Source organism: the organism of the source record quoted next, unplaced genomic scaffold, assembly GCF_019419815.1.
Source record: "Pyrus x bretschneideri cultivar Hongxiangsu unplaced genomic scaffold, Pyrus_bretschneideri_v1 Contig15, whole genome shotgun sequence".
NCBI lineage: Eukaryota > Viridiplantae > Streptophyta > Magnoliopsida > Rosales > Rosaceae > Pyrus > Pyrus x bretschneideri.
Genome location: NW_025999446.1, coordinates 2,373,631 through 2,395,963, shown reverse-complemented (window position 1 = coordinate 2,395,963; position 22,333 = coordinate 2,373,631). Strand labels below are relative to the sequence as shown.

General features: G+C 38.7%; 2 protein-coding genes and 1 pseudogene across 12 annotated transcripts; 2 read left to right on the top strand and 1 right to left on the bottom strand.

Annotated features, from left to right (window-relative positions):
- The first annotated feature begins 7,769 nt into the window (after nucleotides 1-7,769).
- On the top strand, nucleotides 7,770-11,237 carry LOC103941786 (receptor-like protein kinase HSL1). The gene is given in 4 exon segments (XM_009351984.3): nucleotides 7,770-9,108; nucleotides 9,111-10,514; nucleotides 10,592-10,818; nucleotides 10,820-11,237. Coding segments are annotated over 4 exon segments (3,051 nt in total). The 5' UTR covers nucleotides 7,770-7,898; the 3' UTR covers nucleotides 11,030-11,237.
- Nucleotides 11,238-11,296: 59 nt separating this feature from the next.
- On the bottom strand, nucleotides 11,297-17,496 carry LOC103941784 (nuclear poly(A) polymerase 4). 11 transcript variants are annotated; one of them, XM_009351977.3, is made up of 12 exons: nucleotides 17,113-17,496; nucleotides 16,926-17,003; nucleotides 16,139-16,246; nucleotides 15,013-15,075; nucleotides 14,710-14,871; nucleotides 14,294-14,407; nucleotides 14,152-14,214; nucleotides 13,720-14,049; nucleotides 13,473-13,637; nucleotides 12,160-13,391; nucleotides 11,852-11,925; nucleotides 11,297-11,764 (listed from the first exon to the last, which is right to left on the bottom strand). In XM_009351977.3, exons 1-10 carry the CDS (start codon nucleotides 17,242-17,244, stop codon nucleotides 12,555-12,557), a joined length of 2,052 nt encoding a protein of 683 aa, XP_009350252.2. In that variant the 5' UTR covers nucleotides 17,245-17,496; the 3' UTR covers nucleotides 11,297-11,764; nucleotides 11,852-11,925; nucleotides 12,160-12,554. The 11 variants fall into 11 exon arrangements, with proteins under 11 accessions (XP_009350252.2, XP_009350254.2, XP_009350251.2 ...); XM_009351979.3 differs by having other exon boundaries at nucleotides 11,877-11,925; XM_009351976.3 differs by having other exon boundaries at nucleotides 12,166-13,391.
- Nucleotides 17,497-18,580: 1,084 nt separating this feature from the next.
- On the top strand, nucleotides 18,581-22,304 carry LOC103941782 (annotated as a pseudogene).
- Nucleotides 22,305-22,333: the final 29 nt, after the last annotated feature.

Below are 22,333 nucleotides of genomic sequence, written 5' to 3'. Positions count from 1 at the left end.
TTTTCATCCATCCAAATCCATGGATCTAAGATGCAAGGAATGAAGGCCCTCTCTTTGGGTGATTAGCCTTTGCTTATGCAAAGAGGAATCTACAAAGGTATTGATTTCTCAACTCACTTTGTTTTGAGTTGAGTCTTGGTTCACCTATCTACTAGGCTTTGAAGTTCATGGGTTAAGTTTTGTTTTTGAGTGCATATAAACATGATTCCGCCTTTTAATTGTTAATTGCATGTTGTTGATGTTGCTCAAATGAACTTGTTTTTCACAAATCTTCCTTCAAGTGGTATCAAGAGCCTAGGTCTAGTAGTTGGTGAATCCTTTTGGGTTTTGTAGTTCATAGTTTGTGATTTGAATGTTGTAATTGTTACAAGCTTTATTCTTACTTCTTTGAATGTAAATTTTGTTAGAAAATTTGCCATCTCAAATGTTGTAGATGTAGTTCATATGAGCATGAATTTTGGAGCTAAAAGTTGGTGCCAAGTGTTTTGGGATTTTCGGCCAAATCCAAAGGGTGATTTTTTGGGTTCTTGTTAGTCTTGTTAAAATGGTTTTAAAGTGCTTTTTGGAACCCCTAAGTACCCTAGGATATTAACCCTCTTTTGAGTTGTGAAAATTTGAGTTTTTGGTGAAAGAAAACATCCATGGAGCTATTATGAGTTTTCATGTATGTTCTTTATATTTCTTGAAGTTCTTGCCAAGAACAAAAAGGTTTTGAAGTTTTGATTCAAAAGTTTTATGTTTTTCATAAAGTTTTGTTTTTCAAATGGTGGGTGATAGTTATTGGTGAGATGTGACTAAAAGAATTTTAAAGTTCTATAAAAACATTTTCTTACAAACCATCAAAGTCACCTTTGTCTCACCTGCCAAAAACCACTTTCAAAACTTTAGATTTTTTCAAATTTTCAACAATATGGCCGGCCACCTTTGGAAAAGGTGTTGGAGGGATTTTTGTGCAATTATATAAAGTTTTGATACTTTTGTGTATTTGCATTTTGACCCAAAAGTTTACGTTTTTACGTAAAGGTACAAAATCACTAAAAGGACAAATTGTTTTGCTCCTTTAATGAAGTTTTAGCTTTTGTGGAAATTTTTGGGTTCTAGTTGTAATTACATGAAGTAGTGGACTTTTGTGTTTTTACAAAGTGACCCCAAAAGTTTAAGTTTTTGCAAAATAGCCCAAAAGTTGAGGTTAATTGCACTATGGCCCAAACAAGTTGAGGTCATAGCATTTTGGCCCAAATTAGGTAGAGAACAAAATTGTTTTGTCTCTTTAAATGAGAATTGGATTTTCATTTCATTTAGCTCCATCTAAATCAATTCTATGGATACAAAAACCAAATGAAAATGTTGCATTCAAGTTTAATTAGTTAAAGCGTTAATTAATTAATTAAAGAAAGGGTGATTATGAACCTAAGCCTACTATAATTGAGCTATGTGAAAGGCCGTTTCAAATTTGTTTGAACCATGGGAATGTGTAGATTAAATTTTGGTTGTAATTTGATATGATCAATTGTTGTAAAAGAGCATAAGCTCTTCTTTACTTTAAAGTAATTTGATTTGATCAATTGTTGTAAAAGAGCATAAACTCTTATTTACTTTGAAGTACTCCTTTCTTGTTTTATTCGATATGCATGAAATATACTTTGCTTAGACACTAATTCATAAGATATACTTTGAAAATTTGCACATTCACATCAACATGGTTTGTGGGGAGTGAGATTGAAACACTTGCTTTTCGTCTATGTAATTTTTAATTTTTGTTCTAAGTAAAGTAAAGTTAGTTATTGTTATAAATAAAGTAATAATTGTTCCACCCGAGGCTTTGCCTAGTAACCGGACTAGTCCTGCCTGATAAACAGTGATTCTCACGTCAAACGGTAGAGTCTTGGCATGGGGTAGGGTGGTTAGTTGGTTTCGTAGCCTTTTCAGCTTGAGTTAATAAGTCCTTAGGGGTGTTCTACACCTAGTGCCCTAAAGCCTTTGTGGTTTGGGAGTCATTGACCTAAAGCTCGCTACATGGATTGGATCGAAAGCTTAAGTGAACTGACATTGCACGACCACTACTGTTACTGAAAGGGTTTTAGTCGAGTCTCCTTAGCCATGTTGGTTCACTTTACACCAAAGGAAGTTCATGAGTTCTTTTCTAATGTGGTGGGATTTGTTGGAACTTTTGGAAAGATGTTTTAATTTTTAATGTTTTCTATGGATTGCAACTTGAAGATGAAAATTTTGTCTTAGTTGAGTTTTAATAAAGTTTGCTAGTTTGCTAGTTTTTATCTTTGTTTTTGAGTTTTGTTTTGCTTGAGGACAAGAAAAAAGCTAAGTTTGGGGTATTTTGATGAGTCGATATTTTACTATATATCTTACCCTATTCTTAGTATTAATTTATTGGTTATTTTGGTAGAATTTTGATACTTTGTAATGTATTTTCAATGTAAGATGTTTAAATTCCTCTGGAGAAAAAAGTGACCAAACGGATGAATTTTGGAGTGATTTTAATTGGAGGATGTTCGTGTGCCTTTCAAGATAATTGTATCAAAATTCCAGATTTTTCTACGAAGCCGTTTGACCATGGTGATGAAATTAAGGCCCAGCGTGCAGTTTTCCCAGATTGAAGTTTTTGGACTCTTTGGGTATTTTAGAGGTTAAGATGGTGTATTTTGAGGAAGATTCCTTCTGAGAATTTGTAAGGGATGTCTTCAGATTTCAAAAGAGAGCTTTTGGGACCAAATCGGAGTTGATCTGGTCGGTCAAAAGTGTAATTTTATGAGAACTCTGAATTCTCGTTCAAATAGGAAACTTTTTATTTTCAGTTTTATCATTTAATTATGTTTCCTAGTTTTATACTAAGACCTCTTCAAGGTAGGGTTTTATTTTCTAGTAGTATAAATAAGACTTTTTAACCATTAGAAGAGGTGGGGGGGGGGGGGAGAGAACGCAATACTTTGGCTTTAGAGAGCCTTGACGATTCAAGTTTATTTTCAAGGTGTTTTCTATCTATGTTTTAGTAATTAGTTTCGTTTGCTAGGGCGAGACCACGAGCCTTAGCAAGAATATACAGTTTCTTTTCAATTTGCTTATGATATTATACATGCGTACTTTGAATTATTAATCAATGTGCTTTTAAACTATCTAATTGTCTTGATGATTGGTCACCATTAGGATGTTTAGAAAAGTAATTTGAGGCAATTTTGGCGGAGGGCTGTCCCTGAAATTGGCACTGGCTTCTTGTGGTTAATATGTGTAACTTCTTATGATGGACGACACGTCTTAAGGGTTATATAGTTTTTCAGAAGGTTTTCATAAAACTTAATGAGTTTTGCATGTTCACATTCAATCGTTACGAACAGGTTGCATGTTAGATATACGTTCTATGTTGGAGGTTCCAAGTAGGGCATACTTTAGGAAAACTGTGACATCCTACATCGCCCAGGGGAGTGATCCTTAAATGTATATTTCCATCCCTACCTAGCACGAGGCCTTTTGGGAGCTCACTGGCTTCGGGTTCCGTAGGAACTTCGAAGTTAAGTGAGTAGCGCGCGAGAGCATTCTCAAGATGGGTGACCTATCAGGAAGTTCTCGTGTGAGTTCCCAGAAACAAAACTGTGAGGGCGTGGTCGGGGCTCAAAGCGGACAATATCGTGCTACGGTGGTGGAGCGGGCCCGGGAAGTGATCCCCCCGGGCCGGGATGTGACAATTTGGTATCAGAGCCTAACCCTGGTCGCGTGTGTGCCGATGAGGACGTCGGGCCCCTAAGGGAGGTGGATTGTGACATCCCACATCGCCCAGGGGAGTGATCCTTAAATGTATATTCCCATCCCTACCTAGCACGAGGCCTTTTGGGAGCTCACTGGCTTCGGGTTCCGTAGGAACTCCGAAGTTAAGCAAGTAGCGCGCGAGAGCATTCCCAAGATGGGTGACCCATCGGGAAGTTCTCATGTGAGTTCCCAGAAACAAAACCGTGAGGGCGTGGTCGGGACACAAAGCGGACAATATCGTGCTACGGTGGTGGAGCGGGCTCGGGAAGTGATCCCCCTCGGGCCGGGATGTGACAAAAACCTAACCTTCGAAATATGAATGTGTAATTCATAAGTAATTGAAAGAACTATTTAGAATTGTTAAGGTGATTGCGGAACCCTAGTGGTCAAATTGATATTCAAATCTATTTCTTTTGTTTTCTTTACCTTCCCAATTTATTTAATCATTTTTTTTTAATTAATTTCGTTTTTAATATTGTAGGTCATAAAATCAGCATTTTCCAAATTTTGTTTTCAAATAGTTAATTAAGATTTGGTATTTACATAAATTATTCATTCAGTCCCTGTGTAAAACGACCTTGTTTGAGCTGTTATACTACAACAATCTTGTACTCTTACAAGTATTTTTAAGTATTTTTATCCCTCATTTTGCAAGTGGTAAAATCCCCATCAAGTACATTCATGTTGGTTATTCTAATATTTTCAATTCTCCCCCAAAAAAACATCAGCCTATGACAAAACAATGTTAGCAAGAAATTCAATAGGATGTTGTATACTGCAACCAAATATATGTAATGTTAATATAGAAAGGAAACTTGTATGTGATGCATATGATTTTTTTTTTTTTTTTTTTTTTTTGTCAATGGTAAAGAACATCCATTATGCGAAATCAAAACGGACAGATTACAAACTACAAAGTCCTAAGAATCGGAATACAAAAAAAAAAGACGTTACTTATGCAAACAAAGCACAACTCATAAAAAAAGCTTAGGTGAGAGATGACCCACCGCAGCTTCCCAAAAACCAGAAGCAGCCGACTACCCACACTGCCAATTCTCCACCACAAAATAATATTTGTTCACCCACTACATTGTACCATATACAAACCTTCAAAAGCTCCAAATAATAAACAAAACTAAACCACAAACAAAATATGTGCATCATTCCTTCTAGATGCATGGACCATCAGTTTGTTCTTTACGCCGCCAACTAAATAAGTCCGTCATCCCTTCTAGATGCATGGCCCATCATGTTTCTCTAAAGCATATGCTTAAAATTCGACTGTTTTGCTCAAGAGATGCTCTATGGGTAGGGGACTTGGTTTTCCAAACCAACCGAAAATTACATATTCAACCACCAAAAGTGCATATGTACATGCTCTAATTTCAAATCATTTTCTTTCTTTCTCCGACTTACATAACATATTCACCGTTTATTATGTTATATATAATTTATTTGATATACATTATTGACTTATCTAGTATAAAATGTCGGATTTCAATTACTACATCTCCTGAATTCTAAAGCTTTTAGGTTTTTTTTTTGTTGTGTAACATTTACTAGATCTATTTAGTTTCATTTTTCTTTCTTTTTAATCTATCGTCTTTTTTTTGGTTCAAGCTTTTAGTCTTGTTAAGTGATTGGCTCTTTGATTTTTCCACTCAATTGATTGCTATAGGCGGCCGTGGCAATGAGTGTGCCCAAAAGTTGAGAGGTCTTCAATCTTTATGAAGTTCTTTTCAAAAAGGACATATTTTGACTATCATGCATATTAGTCAATGACCAGACCATATTGATTACAAAAGTTCACTGAGAAAATTCTCAAATTAAAAAAAAAAAATTAAAAGAGTAATCAGCTAAAATTAAAGTTCGGAGGGAGGGGGGAGGGGGGAAATTGGCAATTGCATACAAATTCAAGGGGCAAATACAAATTAATACTACAAACAAATTATCTGGAAAAAAAAAGTTGAGGTTCCACTATAAAAACAATTGGAATATGAAAAGATTTTATAAGGCCTTACGAGGAGCCGACCCTCAACGATGTGACTTCGTTATCTTCATATCCTCACATGCATTTTCATATATGGAGAATTTTCAAGGCTCATATATCGTCAGCATAAACTGGATGATGTAGAGCATATGTGACTGTTAAACTTTACATGTAGGTCACTTACTCTAATACCATAAAAGAATTAAAATTTCATAACAAAACTAATTGGAAATATAAAGAATAACCCTACAAAAAAATATAAAGAGTAACCCATGTACGAAATTTCCAGTCACCTGCCGTTGTCCTTCTAGTTCGTGGAATTTGTACTCTTTTTGACTTTTGAAATAAACTGAACGTAGACATTGAAGATCATTAATTTAAAAAAAATAAAATAAGATATAGGCTTAAAGGATATTGGAGAAAGAGGTATTTACACATCATTTTTTACCTTGTATATATTTTTGACTATTAAATTGAATGAATTAAAAAAATTAGAAGACAAAATTTAATAAAGGGTGTGCGAATAGCGTCAACCTTAAAGAAATGCTTTATAACAAAATCAAAAAATAAAAATAAAAAAATAAAAAATAAAGCAAAGGCCCATGCTCCTTTTCGTATTCACGCATATGCCTCTCAGTCAATTTTCGTAAGCTCGGGGATTATGGATGAAATATGCTACTCAGCTAATCACCGTCACATTGAAAAATTTATCAAAATGTTAAATAAATGTCTCTTTCAACATGTAAAAAAATGTATTTCTAATTTGTCTTCTCACGCCATAGCAAAAGATTAGTAAAACTCACGTACGCAGCTTAACATAATCATTAGTATTAGAATATAAGCTTTGTTATCGATATTTCACAATCTACTAGTAACTGCATTACATCACCAAACTAATCAAACAACGAATTTTAATTGAAATATTCTTCAAGAATATTATATTATAATTAAATCTTACTGGATAGAGATTCGCAGCCCCTAGATTTTGCTTTATTACTTAATATTGCAAGCCCTTTATGCAAAGGGATCTTTAGATTAGGTGTAAGGTCCACATCACATCGAATTTCAACAATCTAAATGGTCTATTTTGTAAGTCTTGATTCATAGATCATCCTTGCAAAAATTCAAATTCAATCCAAAATCATTTGCCTATTTAATTATCAAGATCAAATTTCATTGTTTCTTGTAAAACAAAATATTCATTCATTTCTTTGAACCCAATTAGATGTCTTAAATATTTTCGATTTGTCTAATATTTTGCAAGATGATCTATAAGGTGGAACTTGAAAAATAGATGGTTCAGGATCGTTAAAGTTTAATGTGGTGTGGACCATATAACTAATCCTCATTTATAAAAAAAATTAAAAATAAAATTAAAAAATAAAAAGAAGCCCTTCCCTTAAAGGTTTTCCTTAATATTGTTAAACGATCCATATTTTCCTTAGACAAGAGACAAGAAAATGAAAACAAGGCCATACCAAGTAATTATTTTTCTCAATTTCTCCCTAAACATATGATTATTAGTAGGCTTGGAAATTTTTTACACGATCTGTTGATTCGACACGAAATGACACAAAAATAATAGATTTCGAGTCAATTTGGTAACGATTTGCGTCATTATAGTGTGGCCCATTAAGAACTCATTCACAATTCGGGTCATTATTGGATCACCCGTTAAGAACATGTTGAGATATTATTTGTTAGATCTAGACATTAAACATGACAATTTATTGTACAATCCGTTAACCCGACATAAAATAACATGAAGTGTTAACAGATCGGGTCTTTATCTGGTCACCTGTTAATAACCAATTAAAATAACGAATTTGATACAACACAATACATTAAAATAACGGATATTACACAAAAATGAAACAAACACAAATCGTTGTCAGGTTTACTTATTAGCTCCATTTGATGCGTGTCAAAATAAACCTCTAAGTTGACTAAAACGACACGATTATTATCATTAAATCAATGTCAGTGACATAATGTAATTTTGGCCATTGTGGGTGGCATTTCTACACGGAGAAACGCATAGAATCCCGCGGTCCAAGCCAACCAAGTTTAAATAGCTGCCGTTGCCTCTCGTCTCCCACATTTTCCCGGCAAAACACCTAACCGGAGCAAACGAACTAAGCCACATGAAATGTCGAAAACACCCCTGCCATTCCCATCCTCCCTTCTCCTCCTCCTCATCTCCCTACCCTTGATCGTAATTTCACAATCCACAGAGCAGTCAATCCTCCTCAGGATCAAAGCACAATGGGGAAATCCACCGTTCATCCAATCGTGGAACTCCTCCTCCTCACCGTGCGATTGGCCGGGGATCAACTGCACAAATGGCATGGTCACTGGGCTCTCCCTCCCCGATGTAAACATCACGGAGAGAATACCGGAGGCCATCTGCGAGCTCCCACGCCTCGCAGAGCTCCACCTCGCCTGGAATTACATTCCAGGCGAGTTCCCGAAATTTCTCTACAACTGCTCGAATCTCGAAGTCCTTGACCTCTCGCAGAACTACTTTGTCGGCCCAATTCCCCCCGATATCTACCGGATGTCGCCGTCTCTTAGGTACTTGGACCTCGGAGGAAACAATTTTTCCGGCAACATTCCTGCGGCCATCGGCCGGCTGACGGAGCTGAGGACACTCAAGCTTTATTCGAATCTGTTCAACGGGAGTGTTCCGCGGGAGATCGGGAACTTGTCAAATCTCGAAATATTCGAGATGCCTTATAACGGAAACTTGGCTGCGGCCAGCATCCCAACGGAGTTCGGGAATTTGAAGAAGCTGAAGAGCTTGTGGATGACGGATACGAACTTGATCGGAGAGATTCCGGAGAGTTTTTCAGGTCTCTCGAGCCTCGAGAACTTGAATCTTGCGAGGAACAATCTGGAAGGGAAGATTCCAGGTGGGTTGTTTTTGTTGAAGAATCTGAGCGATTTGTTTCTCTTTAACAACAAATTTTCAGGGGAGATTCCGCTGGCTGTCGAGGCGTTGAATTTATCTCAGATTGATCTGTCTACGAACAATTTGAGCGGCTCGATCCCACAAGATTTTGGGAAGATAAAGAATCTGACTGTTTTGAATCTTTTTTCGAATCAATTAACGGGTGGGATTCCGGAGAGTTTAGGCCTAATTCCGGCAATGAGGGTATTTCAGGTCTTTCAGAACATGTTGAACGGGACCTTGCCGCCGGAATTAGGCCTTCACTCGAAGCTCGAAGCTTTTGATGTCTCCGGGAATCAGCTGAGCGGCTCTCTACCGGAACAATTATGCAGCGGAGGAGTTTTGCAAAGAGCTGTTGCGTTCTCTAATAATTTTACCGGAGAGTTGCCGAAAGGGCTTGGAAATTGTAATCTTTGCGGACGCTGAAGGTCTACCACAACCGTTTTTCGGGTGAGGTTCCTTTCGGAGTTTGGACCGGACTAACTCTGTCGAGTTTGATGCTGAGTGACAATTTGTTTTCGGGTCAGCTTCCCGCCAGCAAGCTGGCTTGGAATCTGTCCAGGCTGGAAATCAGCAACAACAGATTTTCCGGTGAGATTCCGGCTCAAGTTTCGTCCTGGGAACGTTTGGTTGTTTTTAAGGCGAGCGGAAATCTGTTTTCGGGGAAAATCCCAGTTGAACTGACTAGTCTGTCTCAGCTGAACACTCTGCTGCTTGACGGGAATCAATTTTCGGGTGAATTACCATCTCAGATCATCTCATGGGAATCCTTGAATACTTTGAACCTCTCGAGAAATGCGTTTTCGGGCCACATTCCAGCAGCCATTGGTTCTTTGCCCAACCTGCTATACTTGGACTTGTCCGGGAACCAATTCACAGGCGAAATCCCAGCTGAGTTCGGCAACTTGATTCTCAGTTCTCTTAACTTGTCTTCCAACAAGCTTTCCGGCAAAATCCCAGATGTGTTTGATAATCTCGCATATGAAAACAGTTTCTTGAACAATTCGAATCTTTGCGCCAATAGTCCAGTTCTTAACCTTCCCGGTTGTTACACCAAAGTCCGTGTCTCCCACAAGCTGTCCTCGAAAGTCCTTGCCATGATTCTAGTCCCCATTGCGATGTTCCTTGTTACTGTTTTATTGACCTTTTTCGTGGTCAGAGACTACTGGAGGAGAAAGCGCGGTCAGGACTTGGCAACATGGAAGCTCACCTCATTCCACAGATTGAATCTCACAGAGTTCAACGTGTTGGCAAGTTTGACGGATACCAATCTCATTGGAAGTGGGGGTTCAGGGAATGTTTATAAGGTTAGCACCAACTGCCCGGGTGAATATGTCGCGGTGAAAAAGATTTGTAACACCAACAGATTGGATGAGAGGCTTGAGAAAGAATTCATTGCTGAGGTTGAGATACTGGGGACAATTCGCCATTCGAACATTGTTAAGTTGTGGTGCTGCATTTCAAGTGACAATTCAAAGCTTCTTGTGTACGAGTACATGGCAAATCAGAGCCTCGATAAGTGGCTACATGGGAAGAGGAGAAGACCAGCATCAGGCCTGGGTGTGGCTAATCATATTGTTTTGGACTGGCCGACGAGGTTGCAGATTGCGATAGGGGCTGCACAAGGCTTGTGTTACATGCACCATGACTGCTCTCCGCCGATAATTCATCGTGATGTGAAGTCCAGCAATATCTTGTTGGATTCTGAATTCAAGGCTCGAATAGCAGATTTTGGACTAGCAAAGATTTTTTCCAAGGATGGAGATCATCACACAATGTCCGCTATTGCAGGCTCCTTCGGCTACATGGCACCAGGTAAGAGCTTAAATTGGTCTGTTTTGCATTCATAGTTTTCGAACATTACTTAATTTGTATGACATTTTGCTTTTCAGAGTATTCTTATACAACGAAAATCAACGAAAAGATAGATGTCTACAGCTTCGGGGTTGTACTCCTGGAACTAACAACCGGGAGAGAACCCAACCGCGGAGATGAGCATACAGGCCTAGCAGAATGGGTATGGCGGGAATACAGCGAGGGAAAGACCATAACTGATGCCCTCGATGGGGAGATCGCAAAACCGTGTTACTTGGAAGAGATGGGCACCGTGCTAAAACTAGGGACTCATCTGCACCAGCACATTACCTTCAAACCGTCCTTCAATGAAGGAAGTTCTGCACATTCTTCGCGGCCATGGTCCGTCGGAAGGTTTTGAAGTGAGACAGGTGGGAAGTGACTTTGATGTTTCTCCCCTCCTCAGCACTGGCACGTACGTTTCCAGTTACAAACGCAGTAAGGCGCACGACGACAGCTTAGTTTACAGTGTGTAATGTACATAATAATTGGGAAGAAATCTCGACGTGAATATATGCTGGCGGGAAAGCATCGGTAGGGGTTCCATGTCGAATTTCCAACTAGTTTCAACTTTCAAGATCAGTATAGCTTTATACATAAGAGAAGGGAAGCATTGTAAACACTTTTAGTCATAGGCTTTTAAGTCTCAGTTTTGCAGTAAATGTTCACTTGGTCTACTGTTTCGATATCGTGAGAAAATCGAGCTTTTGTTTCCAAACAGAGAGAGAGAGAGAGAGAGCATGGCTAAAAATCTGTATTACAATGGCGGGTTGTACAGACTCCAGAAATTTGATGAGTGCATATATAGACAATAAGAAAGCAAAACCCCTCACAGCCTGCTCATTTCAGTTCTTGATGAACCCTTGCCCTGATAAAAGTGACTTCCATACAAATCTATACAGCTCAAATAACAGGGTTCTTGGCGACTGCAACAACACTTTTTCATGAATTCATGGTGCTTAAACTTTAGCAGGCCACATTGAAGCCGAAGATCATACACAGACGGACCAAGCCATGCGGAATTCTCTTTTGCACGGATGAAACTTCCACGCTACTTTGGAAGGGCATCACACACCTTGAAAACGTAATGAAATCCACCAGTTAAAATGGCACTTACCCTTGTGCTACCTTTTTTTCCTTGGAAAAGTGAGATTCCATCAATGATTTCTTGCCGAAAGTTGAAAGGTCATTCCAATGACCTCAGACTTCACCTGTTGCAAAAGAGCCACCAAACAGGCCAGTATAAAGATATAATGGTTTGTTTAAAAAATATTATGAGTTTCAAATGCATGCCTTACTGTTGGCCTCTGAAAAGATCCTGACCTAGCTCCATCTTCAAAATTGACGGTGCTCCCGATTGCTACAGCCGGCTCTACAATACAAGATCGAGAATAAAAGACTTTTCAGGTTCCTAAAAATGTATTGGAGAAAAGAGATGAGATAAACACTACGGGTACACAAAACTTGAAAGGTATTAAGCACAGTTACTGGGAACAAATCACGTATAGTGGTGCAGAACCTGCCACCACAATTTGCACCAGTTAAAGACATTGTGCTAAAAAAAGGAAAATAGAGAAAACATGTATAAGAGAGTTTATGTTAAAACCTTAACCTCTTCTGACAAGGCATTTTGAAATACCCTATTCGCATTTATAAAGCGCCATTTCCCAAGCAACTCTGGCAATTCCAAAAGTGAATCATCCTGCAAATATCCCCTTCTCCCACCATCTTCTCCAGAACTTTCAGTTTTCTCACTTCCATCTGGTACAATTCCTAATCCAGAGTTCACAAATCAAGTAACTCGCTTCGCAATTGAGTTTGAGTGATAGAAGTGACCCCAATGCACATTCAGCATTCTCCAGCCCCATCTTCCGACTACATGGTTTGACTAGTTCTTGGTCAACATCAATAGCATCTGCTGTCCAATTCAGCAGTCTTCCAGTAGAGTCAGCCTCCATATTCTGCACGTCAGCCAATGCACATTTCCAATTCTGTCCTTATTTAGGCCATCTCACATGTTTCCTTGGACTCTGAGATAGACGCTGCACACGGAATTACCAGCTCCTTCCAGGAAAGAGGTTTCTCCAACTGTTCAGATGGTTTTACCTCATAATCCTCTTGTGAAGGCTTGACCTCATTTCTGACTTTGGGAAATTCAGGAACATGCAAAGATGTGCACTCATTTGTAGTATTGGATTCGTGCACAACATTATCAACCGTTCTCACGTCTCCAACGCTTCCCCTTTCCCTCTCTAACTGTCCAACAGGCAATCTACTATCAGATTTCTTTTCTGCATCTCCAGTTGCCAGACACTCTAACCTAATGCTGTTACTGAAGCTGGTATCAGGTGCTCCACCTGTACTACTTTCTGGGGCCACAGACTCCATCAATTGTGAACTAACAGACATCTGCTTCTCGAGTTTGATTGCCCTCACATCCTCTGTTTTATGATCAATTTTCCTCCTGGTATGTCTTTCCGCAGACCCAGAACTACAACCTGCAGAATCTTCATAAGTTCTTTCGTCCTGCTGACTTACATGCCTTGATAATCGAGGCCGCTTACACCCATCAGGGAAAACAAAGGGAGGAAGCTGCTTCCGGCGAACATGAGAAACATATATATCCATCCCAGGTTTCCAGAACATGTACATGTTTATTCCTTCCCTGAACTCATCGACTGTTCCACGTATATCAAATTGCTGACCTTCTTTACCTCTCACTCCCTCTTTCCTCTGCAAACCCATAAAGAAAGCACAGTGCGGGCATGGCTTGGATACATCGACATATTCCTTAGGATATGGATGGCACTGCAGCATCCCTTTCGTGTCTCGCTCTATCTGCATGGAGATAAAATGCTAAACATTAAGAGGAAAACCACTATAAAAGCTTTCAAAAAAACTCCAGAAGAAACCGTTTACCTTCAGGGTAAGCTGTCTAAACCGGGATTCCACCCATCCCTTCCACGTCAGCAAGTCATCAACATCAGCTGCAACTATGTCAACTTGTAGATAATTTTTGTATGCCTCAAAGAAGAGATAAGGTTCAAAGAGAGCACTCCACTGGGCCTTATTCAGCTCAATCTCCTGTAATAAAACCAAAGGGCAAAGGCAATCAATAATGAAATAAAACCAGCCAACGCAAAATATATTCAATTTATGCTCTCACCTCACATATCCTATTACCATGGTCGAACTGCTCTGCCATAACACGTAGAGTACTTACTGAGACATTGTAACTAGAGTTCATGCAAGGGTATGCAGGAGTTATTATTGGCATATGATGAAGGCGGTCCCGAGGGTTTCTACGAGGGTCCCATGTAGGGAACCCAAGTTCATTCTCTTCAATTGAACATAAAATTACAGGATTTGGCCAACGCCACTGAGTATACACTCTGAAAAATTTGGAAACCAACATGCTAGGAATTGCATTGGGATAAAGCTGGCATATCCGAGCAACTAAGATAGCCCAATTTACACCACCAAGGAATCCAGTAACCTACACACAATAGAACAAAAAATTACATCATTTCATAAGTGTAAAACTAATGAGTTATTAATAATGAGGATTCTGAACAGCTCTGAACACAGCAAAACTTACATTTGAATAAACACCACGTCTTTTAGCCCAAAACTTCAAACATCTGAGTGTCGTCCGGAAGTGCTACAGTTAAATAGAGTGTCACACCTTGAGTCAATTAAACCACAAAATAAACCAGGGCAAGAGATAAGACGTGATCAACCTCAACATTGGGGACAAGTTTAAGAATTTGATCTGCAACCCTGCAGCCGTTCAGACTTCGAACAGTTTGCTCATCAACATCATATAGCACAGATCCATGTGAGATGTCTAGATCCTATTGACAAGCATGTTCCAACACCACATCAATATCATAAAGAACACCAGGATCACTCTTTGTTATCTCTATCATCAGTAGCAGCGTATGCATCTTCAAATGTTAGTAATAAACCAATTTTCCACACTAGTACCAGAACCTTAGATGGCCCAGCTGACAAAACAAGTGAGGAAGGATGCAAGAGAAAATCACATTGGCTCGGAAATAGTTTTTTATATATGGTCATATGGTCATGAAACACAATGAAATGGATAAACAGAACAAATAGCAATAGATTTTAAGAATATGTGTTCTGTACTCACTTCTGGAACAACCAAAAAAGAGATGCTTGCATACAAAAGATCAATTGATATTCCCTGGAACTTGAATTTCATGACGGGGACATGAGCATCAGGAACTGGTTGAAGTTCAGTAACCTCTTCCAATTCAGCAAGGATATCATGCAATGTAATAAAGAAATCTTCCTGCAGAAATAGTCAAGTGTGAGGTAGAGCTGCAGGTAACAATTCTGGTCGAACAAATTAAGAAAGAATCGGTCACAAGTCTGGTCAAACAAATTAAGAAAGAATCAGGACTATACATATGAATGTGTATGCATAAATCACCTCTCGATTCACATATGATGGCCCAACACACAAAGTGTCTATGTCAGCTCCAGGCCCATGAACCTGTCACAGAAATAAATACATTAATAATACAGGTACCATGGCCATAATGCTATGGGCACAAGTAGTGTAAAAAGTTCCACACTCAATAGTTGGACCACACAATCAAAGCAAGAACAAAGCTAGGTATGTACTATAACATCTAATAAAGTAAAGTTGAGTAAATGATCACAACAACAGCAAATTCTAAAATAGGGAGTTATAACGAAAAGCCCAAGGTACTGTTCACTTTAACGAAAAATCATATTTTTACACTAAAAAGTCAATCCTAGTACTATTCACTTTACTCTTTATTTTGTCCTTATCATTACCTTATCATTAAAACTCAAAGTTTTCAAGCCCCTTTCATTAGTTTTCCTTCTAAAATAAGACTGATCACATAGGAGTTGTTCACTGTTGTGGAACTAATTGTTCTCATAGATGCTTCTGATGATCCTCAGGTGTTTTAAATTTTCACATGATCACATCCACTGGCAATGGCATCAATTTCAATGAACTAATAAGACTGATCACATAGGAGTTGTTCACCTTTGTGGAACAAACTGTTCTCATAGACTGAAGCATTGATGATCCTCGGATGTTTTATATGTTTTCATGATCACATCCACTGGCAATGGCATCATTTTCAATGAACAAAGTCCTAATAAGAGCTTGTTATTCTTATAAGGTTTCATCATAAATGAGAACCGTCCAGTAGATTTTAATATCAGCATTATCCTTGGCTAATTGACATGTACCAGTTTTTTCATTACAAAGCATGGATCCTTGCTTGCCACATCCAAGCATATGAGTGGCATATCAAATCACCAAAAACGGATAGCATACCATTCTGGATCATAACCCAAATCTGTTCGTGAAACTCCAGAGATGAAATTGTATCCCCCACCATATAAGAATAACATGAGTTACAAGGTATACTTGTAAACAGAGTTAAATAGAGGGAAAAATAATCAACTGTGGATCCACTACGAATTCAAACATAACACACCTATAAAAATGATTATACAAAGCAAAAGAAATTGATGGTGCACTACTACTAGAACTAATCGTTGGAACTGATATTTACCCCAAGACGATAAGACCCAAAAGTAAAAATGACAGCATTCATGTCCTCCACCATCTGATCCGTGTAGCCTCTTTGACTTGTCAACTGCTTCACCCAGCCTTTCACAATCTACAGGTAAAAATAAACTCAGTATAACCATTGGTAACCTCATCGAACAAAAATACAATCCAACCGAAGCGAAATGCAAGCCTTCAAATCTATAGAAGTTTGATATACCACATGGCGTATCAATGACGACAGTAATGGTAAACATAAGCTAATAATCCAAAGGGAACCAAATAATAAATTTTAGGCTTACTTGATGTCTAGGATTGGCTTGGACAATCAACTAGATTCAAAGAATGTTGAATAGAAATATAGATGTCAATTTGCATATTTTGTCCAAGTGGATATGATCGAGAAGTCATGAAGAAAACTTGTCCCTTTCAATCCTAACATTTTTGTAGGGATTAGGAGGGATAAGCATTCTTCATGATTTCTCCATCTTCTACCATCACTTGGACAAAATATGCAAGTTGGCATCCAAATTCTCATTCAACATTAATTGAATTTAGTCTGTTGTCCAAGCCAAGCCAAGGCAATCCTAAGCATCAAATGAGGGCTTTAGGTCACACACAACTGACAGTATGCACAGAACAACCCTACACTGGTAATGCCTTAAATTGACCCGCCAATTGCGATAAAATTCTTAAATCATTCCCAATATCATCAGAAAAAAAGACATCCATTGTAACTATAAGGGTCGCATTACTGATATTAGCCAACAATAGAACAGTGAACTATATACCTGATCAATGCGGCCAAGAACCTCTTCTCTTTTCGCAGCCTCGTCTTTGCTCTCGTAAAGTTCCGAATCAATCAAGTACTACCAAAATCAATAGAAAACAGATAAAATCAGCAACTTGCAAATCAAGCCAACTAAAAATAACCAATCTTTAGCATCATAAAACAGATTTATGTACGCATCCATGTACCTTTTCAAGTTCGACATTTCGTTGAAGATCATACTCGGTAGGACCGGAAAGGAAGATTGGCTTGGTGGTGCCGTAGTGCTTTGGCGGCTGCTCAGCCGGGGAAGAGGCCACTGGATCCTCAGAACCCGCCATTTCAGCACTCGAGCTATCAAGATTGAGTATTTATGGAACCTAACTGAAGAAATTGTTTAGGAAGCTGGCGTTTAGAAGGCAATTCGAGTCGAGAGTGTGAGTTGCTGAAACAATCGGAACCCTAATTCGTCGGCCGAGGAGAATCGGAAATCTAATTGGTTGGTGGAGGAGACGGGAGAGAGTGAGAGCGATCTGAATTGGGCATTGAGAGAGAGGATTCAGAAGTGGCGGTAGAGACGGTTAGGGTTTGATCGGATGCGGATTTGATTAAATTAAAGACCCTGCACACGTTACGTCCAGCTAGTCTTCCCAAAAAATTTGATTTATTTCACTTCATAGATATTTTATTATTTTATCATAAATGGTTTCTGACCAAAAATAAAATAAAATTTATCAAAAGTAGTCCTTAAAGTTAAAATCCATCAATTTAATCTGTAAAGTTTACGATACATCAATTTACTCCTTCTCTTAAATTCTCCAATCTTCTTCCACCCCTGCTCCTTCCAATCTCTCCGTTTTCAACGGCCTCCATCTTCAGAGTCTCGCTTCAAATCGAGCAATTGTCCACTACAAACTTGGAAGTAATGAAGTGAATTGTCATTCAACATGCCACATTTGCTACTCTTACAAAACTTTGGTGAATAGGGTTGGATTAATACCATGAGTTACGGCTTTAAGATACCTTTTTTTTTAATTATCGTAATAATTTTGAATCTCTCTGCTTGGTAATAATAAATTTAAAAAAAAATGAGTTAGCCAAAAAATAATTCTAGTTATTCTAGTCACGAGAAATAACGAGAATAACTTTGCAACCAAACCATCGTAAAGTTTGGAAGGTTCAACAAAAAAAAAGGTTTCGGAGGTTAATTGTGGAAGACAATCTTTTAGCCTCTAATTTCATACAAATGATAGCATTTGGGGGACATTTCTATTTTAAAAAAAAGGATTCAAAAGCTTTTATAAGAAAAAAAATACTTTTAGCCGATAACGTTACTATCGCTGTATTCTCTGCAGATCCTCTTTATTAGAATTTGAGAGTTCAATCAATTATGTCGTTAGTCGTATCCCGTTTGCTATTCACAAAGCGGGAAGTGCCAACCAATCACCGCACTCACATTGCCTCAAGAGCTCCGGACGCCTACATGCTCCTCCACCTACCCTTCTAGTCCCCCTCCTCCGCCGCTCTAATGGCGCGTTAGATCCCACGCGCCACCCTAATTTCCAGCTCATCGTTTCCATCTGCGCCGGGTTTAATCTCCCCTCCAAAAACACACCGCTTTGAGGCCTCCGTAACATCGGTATTCGGCCGGAGACTTCACGTGACGCACGGAGACAAATGGAGGTGTGCAGCCAGACCGCCACTGTTAAGGGGACGAATCTACAGTGGCAGAAAGGCGAAAGAAAGGTTCGGCGGCGGTCCCTGAAAAGCAAGGAGAAAGAGCACGAGCTCGATGTCAGTATTTCTATCCAAGAAGCTTTGAACGATCCCGAAATCTTGGTATGCAACTATCAGTCTATCACCAACTGTTTGTATAAATGTCTCTTACGTAATACCAGTATAGCTGATTGGCTGAAGTGAAATGGAGTTTGAAGATTGCAGAGAATTGCGCAACTGCTCCGGCTGGATGCTCCGGTGGCAGTGAAGCGAGTGTTTGATGGGCTGAAAGATTCTACGTATAAAACAAGGGACAATGCTATAGGCGGTCTTGCGGGATATGAAAGCGTGGAGCTTTCGGTGCTTCTTTGCGATGACGAGGTTATCCGGAAACTTAATAAGGAGTGGAGAGGGGAGGACAATGCTACTGATATAATTTCCATGTCCCAACATGCCCCTGATCTTAAGCTTCCGATGGTACTACTGTACTAGCTCGTTCGATAATTTATATCGTTTTCTTTGTTAGAGTGAAAGCATGCATTCTTAGTACATTGTATGGTTTGCAGCTTATCTTGGGGGACATTGTGATTTCTGTTGAGACAGCAGCAAGACAAGCGGAGCAAAGAGGCCATATGCTTCTTGACGAGATGCGCATTCTCATGGTTGGCTTATGAACATTATTATTAGTGTGTTATACGCTTCTTGAACATATGCTTCTTCGAACGAATGTGTGGTCTTCAGATGTTAAGAATTTGAATTTGTAACTTTCGGTCATAGTTTGATAACTATAATTACTAAACCCTCCTGTAGGTACATGGATTGTTACATCTGTTTGGATTTGATCACGAGGTTAGTGAAGACACTGAAGTGGAAATGGAGAAGAAGGAGGATCTTCTCTTAAAGAGTCTTGGGTGGAAAGGAAAAGGGTTAATTCAGAGTGCATATGATGCTGCGACCCATTCCGATGGGCTCAAACTAAGTGGTAAACCTTATCTTTCTACAGCTTCACTTTTACATCCTTATTTTATGGACATTATTTTATTTGTTAATCATTAAACTCTTCATTCAATCTGTAGCCTCAATTTGCTTGGTTAAACTTTGTGATGAGATAATCTTACATCTGAGTTGTTAAAGACAGGAAGAAAGAAGGAAGCCCTCAATACTATAAGCAAAAGTTCAGATATATATTCTGTGATATGGATGGTAAGTTTGGGCTTATTGTGTCGGTGTTTGTATATTATTTTTTCTTGATATACAAGGCACCCTTCTCAACAGCAAAAGCCAACTGAGCTCAACGAATGTCAAGGCTATGAAGGAGGCCTCATCAAGGGGTGTGAAAATAGTGATAGCAACCGGAAATGTAAGAATCTCATTTTCTATTCATTATCAGCAGGAGACATTATAGAAATGTATTATAAATTTAACTTATTCTGGTGTTCAGTGTTACTTGGTACATGATTCTTGATTGTTGAATTGTGTTGATTAAAAAAATCTTCTAATTGTTGACAGCTCTTTGGAACTGGCTCGGCCAGCTGTGATTCACATTTTTAAGGACATAGATTTAACTGGAAAAGATGGCATTGTTTCAGAATTTTCTCCTGGGGTTTTCTTGCAGGTTCTCTTTTTCCCTTGAAAATTTCATCTCAAGCTTGTTGCCAAGTTATATGTGAGGAACATAGAATTGTCTTCACTTGATAGAAGCATGCTTACTCCTGTCCGGAGAGCTGCTATCTTAATGTTTTAAGTTGCTTTGGTTATATCTCACACATGAAATAATTTTCTCACTTTCATCTGCCCTCGATCTACATGTGGTACTCTCTTTTGTAAGCTTGATAAGGACAATAGAGGGAACCGTGATATCCATTCCTTTTCCCTCTTAAACATTTACATACTCTTTGTCTGTCACCAAACTTATGTAAATTCCACCACCTCAAGTATCTTATGAATGACTTGATATCTGTAATGGTTGGTCAAGCTTTTAAGAAACAAAATTCTCATTGGTTGTTACATTTATCATCTCTCCCTCTTAGGACTATTTTTTGTCTGGCTTGAGTTGATATTAATACATTTTGTCCTTATCGTCTGCCTTGACTTGATTCCAGGGATTGCTTGTTTATGGTACACAAGGTCAGGAAATTTTTAGAAGGAATTTGGATACAGATGCATGCAGAGAGGTAATAGTTTGGTGAGGCTTGCATGAATATATTATTCATTGGCTTGTAATGAAATAAAAGACCATATGTGCAGGCATGTCGTTACTCTCTGGAGAATGAGGTTCCTCTTATTGCAATCACCAAGGATCGTTGCTTATCCCTTTATGATCACCCACTTGTTGATTCCATGCATACTGTATATCACGAGCAAAAGGTGCCAAAAGTTTGTTTCATCATGGTCATAAATACTAGCTTACTGACTGAGGTTTAATTTTGCACCATTTTATATAACTTACATGGAAAGTATTTATTTACAGGTGGAGATCATGCCTTCAGTTGAGCATCTCATGGCTGCTGCTGGTATACAGGTACGGCCCTGTACGGCCCTCAAGGAGGAACAATACTCTCCCCATCCTCTCTAACAAAGAGAAAAAAAAAAATATTAAGCTTAGGGTTTTGCTCTTAATTTCTATTGATTCATGGAAGATTGAGGTTTTAGTCAGAAATCCATTGTCTAGCGTCTCCAGTTCATACCACTTGGTCTCATTTGTAAAATTTTGATTGAATTAATATCCTTTAGTTCTTGCTGCTTTCAGTTCTTGTAATGATGCATACGTTATCGATATACAGAAACTAGTCTTCATGGATACTGCTGAGGTAGTAACAACTGCTTTGAGGCCATACTGGTCAGAAGCAATCAAACCGTGCCTGACATGCTTGAAATTGTTCCCCCTGGAACCTCAAAAGGAAGTGGAGTGAGCATGCTGCTCGATCATTTGGGAATCACTCCAAAAGAGGTATGGACAACAAAGCTGTTCTCCATCTCCTTTTTTTAGGGTTTTTCTTGTTTTAATGGGAGTTGTTCATGTTCCTCAACTTGACCGGCACAAGGATTATCACTACAGATTGAAAAGGGGTATTTGATATTTCCCTGCATCGTTCTTACTATGATAAGCAGTATGCATTGTTCCAAGAATAGTTTAAACAGTATGTTTAACCAATCGACACAAGTTGGCGATGTTGGTGGATGATAAGGCCACTGTCATTGACTTTATATACTTCTTGTTTGCATACAAATATCGTTGTCATTCCTGATCGATTCTTTTAATTTGTTTTTTCAGATCATGGCTATTGGCGATGGGGCAAATGATATCAAGATGCTTGAGCTAGCTTGTTTAGGCATTGCTCTTAGTAACGGAGCGGAGAATACAAAAGCTGTGGCTAACGTAACGGTGTAGCTGATGCAATATACCGGTATGCATTGTGAGCTTCTCTTCAAGACAAAGAAGAACCGGAATACAGACATAGCCTAATAATTGTGAGCTTCTCTACCGATATCCAACCTGCGAAATTGCTACTGAGGTCAATTGTATTTGTATATGGAGTCATTCCTCCATCCACAACACTTGTCAATAATTTTTGCCAAAGATGGAAAAGAAAAGATTGTCATTCATGGACAATGAATTGTAACTGAGAGGTTTTAGTTTATTCGTGGAGTGTGAATTAGATCAGGGTGTGAATGTTTGTCTTCACTTAAGTTTCACTGGACTGAACTAATAAT